General features: G+C 39.5%; 1 protein-coding gene across 2 annotated transcripts; it reads right to left on the bottom strand.

Moving 5' to 3' along the window:
* Window positions 1–371: 371 nt before the first annotated feature.
* On the bottom strand, window positions 372–5,517 carry HMGN2 (high mobility group nucleosomal binding domain 2). Of its 2 annotated transcripts, none has more exons than XM_087939676.1 (6): window positions 5,303–5,517; window positions 3,178–3,222; window positions 2,601–2,630; window positions 2,401–2,451; window positions 2,216–2,340; window positions 372–1,239 (listed from the first exon to the last, which is right to left on the bottom strand). In XM_087939676.1, the coding sequence occupies exons 1-6, from the start codon at window positions 5,315–5,317 to the stop codon at window positions 1,167–1,169; spliced, it is 339 nt and encodes a 112-aa protein (XP_087795802.1). In that variant the 5' UTR covers window positions 5,318–5,517; the 3' UTR covers window positions 372–1,166. The 2 variants fall into 2 exon arrangements, with proteins under 2 accessions (XP_087795802.1, XP_026558334.1); XM_026702549.2 differs by having other exon boundaries at window positions 2,216–2,311.
* Between the last annotated feature and the right edge of the window lie 238 nt (window positions 5,518–5,755).

Genomic DNA, 5,755 nt, shown 5'->3' with positions numbered 1-5,755 from the left:
AGAATTTTGAAGCAATACAACTCAGCAAAATTAAATTAATTGGGTGATACAACTCTTGCACTTCAATCTTGTATTAATGGACAGTTAACAGCTGTCCATTCTCTATTTTTCCATAAAGATTCCTCTCACTATTGCTATAGATACTTAAGAATCATTCATACTACTACTACTTATGAATGAAAATGAAAGATAACAGCATTAAATATTAGTTTGTCTATGGAAGTCTATCTTCTGGAAATTTAAAATTCTTTGTGTATCCGAAGAAGGTACTAATAACCGTCTATGTAATGTACAGTTAAGCTATAACATATAAACATTAAAAATTGGGCAGGAGGAAATGAACAGACAATAGAAGAGGGAAAAAAAAACAGTCAAAGCCAAACAATATCCAGCTTTATTAAAGGTACATTTCTTAAAACGATCAATCAATGGTATTCAGGCAGGACATGGGCTACAATTCGCAATGTTTTACAACAAGTTCCAACTCCCCTTTTCTTTGCACTACCAAAATGTAAAGTTACTATATAAAATCCAATTAATTGGAACAGGGAAAGTTTAGAGTGAGGGTGGACACTTTCACATTTAGTATGTTGTTTAACAACTTTTCACAAACCTACCCTGACTTTAAGCAAAAAACAAAAACTGCAGAATTTTTAATCTGAAGATTCACAATAAAGGGAATGTGGCTAAGTTATAAGCCATCTTTCTTCCCTTGGTATTTGACACCAGAAGTCTGGATTGCCTGATACTGTAAGAATGCATTTGGTTTTATGATAGCAAGTATTAAATGCCACGATACTCAGAGAAGTAATAAATGCAAGGGACACTGAAATAATTAAAATGAGAAATACAGCTTTATTATTTCTCAAAACAGGCATTTTAGGAATTTCAGTGTTGTCTGAAGCATTTCAAAAACCAATACAGATTGACAGCATTAGGAAATCCTCTCTTCGTGCCCATAAAGATTTCTTGTGGCAAAATTGAAGGGGGACTTTTAAAAGCCCAGATTCTAAGTAACAGAGTCAATGACACTTGTCCCCTCTTCTCCCTCTAAAACACAACAACAAAGCGTTCTGTGTGCTAACAACATAGCTTTAAAAAAAAAGTAAAACAAAATTCTGCATTGTTATAAAACTTGATAAAAAATAGTATTTCAAACTGTACAGTCACCAGAAGTACACAGTTATCAAAAATTCACACAATTCACTTGGCATCCCCAGCACCTTCAGCTTTCTGTGCCTGAAAAAGAAATGTAGTTCATCAGAGAGCACTTTATTTATGTTGTGCAGTTACTGTTCAAAGGATTAGTGTTTGCATTTAAGATGCAACTATTGCCAAAATAATCAAGCATTCTTGATGGGAAAGATAAATTTAAGCAACAAAGCAAATAATTTTACCATTTTAAATTATTTCAAATTTCTCCAGAACTCTACCACTAAATTCTCTTGCAATTGTTTTATTTTATTTGCATTTACTGAACTAGTAGTAGTCTCTATTCATATCTGCATATTGTAATAATGTGGCTACTTTCTCACCAAATCAATACTACTTAAAAATAAGCCTACAATATTATGTTTTGTAAATATGACAAGATAAAGTTAAATAGGCGAATGTGGAACGAGAAGTTTTGACCATGAAAGTCAAGGGAAAAACATTTTGGTACGTGTATGTCGTATTTGTTTTAAATTACAATAATTTTTTTAAATTGGACCCTGTTAAGGAAAGGTTCAGGATTTGTTGGGGATGTGATTACTTAAAACATGAGATTGATTGGGAGTGAAATATCGCAGTGTTCTTTTTTGATACATGTAATTTCACATAATTTTATTCTACAGTAGTCACTGACTTCGTACAGACTTCTTAAATATGGGAAAAAAATGAGATTCAAAGGTGATTTGATTGACTCTATAAACCAATACAATGACTCAGTGTCTATATTGTTAAATTCTTTTTTGTAAACTGTATCAAGATAATTTGATAAATCCAAATAAAAATTACTGATTCAATCTGATGATACACACTGAAGAACTGATCCAATGATTCTATATGACTTGAATCAAATTATTCTGATTTGTGCACCCCAAATGCTTATATTTTAAATTATTTGTTTGGAAATGAACAAGAAACATGATTACTATCTGCTTCTTTTAAACAGCATACATTTTTGTTTGATTTCTAAACACTAAAGTAACAAGTGTTAATAGTTATTATATACCTGGTCTGTTTTGGCATCTCCATTTTCTGCAGGATTGTTTCCATCCTTGCCTGCGTCAGCTTTCCCCTTCTTTCCCTTGGGTACCTTTTCACCTTTCTGATAATTGGGAAACAAGAGTAAGTTCGCTTAAGAGTTTATGGAGGCAAAACATTTTCAATCCAAGTTGCATACAATGTTAAACTTACCTTTGGAGCTGCCTTTTTAGGTTTGGGTTCTGGCTTTGGAGGAGCAGGTTTCTAAAAATAAAACTACAATTAATATTGGAAATATTTGTGCACTTGAACACTATCTGTGACACAAATACATGGTATTATTATGAGTTCTTTAGATGATTTTACTTTTACTAATTCATCTCTCGAAAGCATTTATCATAAAACATACTTACAGCAGATAACCTTGCTGATCTCCGCTGTGGCTATTTAAAAATAAGAAGAAAAGAGTTAATCCTGTTAGAATCAGCATGGTTCTTCTGTCTATTAGAATATGAAAAAGTATAACACAGATAGTCCTAGACTTACAACTGACGCTACAAAAATACAGATAGTCCTCCTCAGCTTACAATTGAGACAGTAATTTCTGTTAAGTCACCCCCAATTTTATAACTTTTTTTGGCCATGATTCATTTATTGTATGATTGCTAAGTGAATCCAACTTTCCTGATGGATGCTGCTTGCAGGAAGCCAACTAAGAAAGTTGTAAATAGTGAGCACATGACCCCAGGATGCTGCAGTTTATTGTAAATTCATGCCAATTGCCAAGAACCAGAATTCTGATCACATGACTGGAGATGCTGCATCAGTTGTAAGCGTAAGGAAGAGTTGCAAATCACTTTTTCCAATGCCATTTTAATGAATGCTCATTAAATGAATGACTGTTAAGTTGAAGACTAACTGTAATGAACAAACTCAACATTAAATAAGTTAATAAAGAATAAACGATAAAATTAAACAAATATCCCTTACCTCATCTTTTGTTTTGGCCTTGTCACCCTTGGTATCCCCTTCAGCCTACAAGAAATTTTAGACACAAAATGGTTAAACAAAAGGTTTTACCATTTATTTTGTAAATACTAAATGCATAAAGCAAATTGATGGTTACCTAAATTTACATACTAATTTATTAACTAATTCATTTATAATTTACATTTGCATAAAACTTCACAACCATTTCAATTGTCTATTTTTCTTACATAATATCAAATTCAAACTTTCCTAAATTAACAACCTGATACTACTGTACTTGTAAGTCATAAATCGGAAATAGCATAGAGTGGAATCAGCTCATTTTAAGAAATAACAATAACAAAAAAACCACAACCAGGTAGATATTCCTTTGGGTACTAAGACTTTTGGCTGAAGCATCCAAATTTTGGAAGAGAACACTTATGGCTCAGGGTTGAACTGTGGGGTCTCCGAGCTTGACTATTTGCACCCAAATTCTATTTGCAGTGAAGTGTCTGAAGGATAATACTCTTAGAATTGTTCCAGAATCTAACTTCTCATGTTTAGAATTATTCTAATAAATTAAAAATATCTTGTTTTCATATATTGATAAACACAACTTTGCATTTCTGCACATTACACAACCTTGAAGACAACTGTGCTTGTGAGTTGTATGATAACAGCACTGACAGATGTCTCTTATTCAGTTTCATTATTCCCCAACACAGCAGCTCTAAGCAATATAATGACTGCTTTTATTTCAAAATACCATGACCTCAACCAAATCCATGCGACACCAAAGATGTTATTTATTTCAGGAATTCTGATCTCACAGAATGAAGCATTTTGCCTAGCTCTACAACTGCTAGACTTCAGAAACTAATCTCACATTGAACTGCACAGTCTTTCTTTGCTTTAACAGCATTTCTGAATCCAAAGCACACTTCCATTCAGGCTTTTCCCCAAATTGTAACTGGGCAATGAAACCCAGAATGTCTCTTGCAGAAGATGTGAACTACTATTAGGCAAGCAAGTCAAAACAGGAGCATGCTGTAAAACAGTAACTCCTTGGCGGTGATGCTATTGCCCTGAAAACTAAATGGCTTCAGCCTACAAGCTTCCTTCATTTTAAATAACAAATGCGGTTTTCCGAACAACAGGTGCGAGGGGCAAGATTTAAAGCGCTGGGCAAAAAGAGGCATCATTTATCTGGCGGCCTTGCTAATCTCTAAGGCCCTTAAAAGAGGGCTTGGAATGGGAGTGTCCCTCTAATGGTTTTCCCGCCCTTTTTGAATTTACGTGCGTGTGGGGGAGGGTGGAGAGAAAAAGACGGCGTAACCTCATTATTTAAGCGGGCGAAGGAGGAGAAGCGAGGGGCCCTCCTGCTTCCCGCCGCCTTCAACGGACGGTGCATGTGGGTCTCCTTCCGGTCAACGGCCCTCCCGCCAAAAAAAAAAAAAAAAGGCGAACCGATCGCCCCGCTTTCTTTTCCCTCAAGTGGACTACTTCCCTCCCTTCTTCTTCCCCCCCCCCTCCGCGCCTAAGTCGGCGCGTGCCCCTTCCCGATTGGCAGGCAAGGCGAGCGCGCGGGCGAGGGGGCAGCCAATAATTAAGCGGTTTCTCGCGCTTCTCTGCGCGCGCGCTGGCCGTCTCGCGCTCTCTTGTCACAACTACCCTGCCCCGCCCGGAGCTTTGCCTGTGTAGTCGCTCGCGAAGTCAAACCCCCCCACCCCAACACACAGACACCGCGCGCGCGCCGCCTTTCCTTCATAGGCCACCAAAAATGCGCGGCGGTTAACGGTCGCTTCCCCTAAGCTCCGCCCCCTCCTCCATCCCCACTTTTTTAAGTCCCGAAGACGACCGTTGAGCCGTCTCGCGCGCACGCGCTTCCCCCCTTGACTCGCGACCGTTAATCGCCCGAAGGCGAACGAAGCGAAGGGGGAGGGAAAGGGAGCGAGCAAGCGATCGAGTGCAGGGAGGGAGTAGAGAAGAAGAGAAAGAAAATGGCGTCTGCTCTGAAAGCTCACCCCCGCATAAGCATCCCTCCCTTCGACTACACGAAATTCTTTTCCCTCTTCCTTCCCCTTCGCCTCCGGGCCCTTAAGTTTCTTTTCTTTTTTTTTTTTCCCTCGCCGCAGCCACGTACCTTTCTCTTGGGCATGTCAGCGGCGCGTGAGGGAGGGAGAGCGAGAAGGCGGCTCGGATTGAAGCGAGAAAGGCAAGGTCTCTCTAGGAGGAAGGAGAAACTCGGATGTATGGGAGGGAAAGCCGCGCAGAAAGGGAGGACGGAAAATAAAAACAAGGAGGGGGGGAAAGGGGATTCCGTTTGTTGGGCTCGCTCGTGTAGCTCGCGACCCCACTAATTTGAATCGGGTGTTTATAAAGTTTTATATAGAGCCGGACGCGGCCCAACCGGTTCCAGCCGGATCCCCACCGCCCCGACCAACCATTGGACAGAGCGGGTCACGTGGCGAGGGACAGACAGCCAGGGCGGGTTCTGCGAGGGGAGGTGAAGAGAGAGAGCGAGAGCGCGCGCGCAACTGAATGTCCACCTTTATCTCCACCAAAGCGGCCGTTTGGTCCTGCTGCAAGTAGACCT

This window comes from Pseudonaja textilis, chromosome 10, assembly GCF_049901715.1.
Source record: "Pseudonaja textilis isolate UNSWEBS1 chromosome 10, rPseTex1.2, whole genome shotgun sequence".
Classification (NCBI taxonomy): Eukaryota; Metazoa; Chordata; class Lepidosauria; order Squamata; family Elapidae; genus Pseudonaja; species Pseudonaja textilis.
The sequence above is the reverse complement of the archived record's forward strand: the minus strand, read 5'-3'. Positions and strand labels throughout refer to the sequence as shown.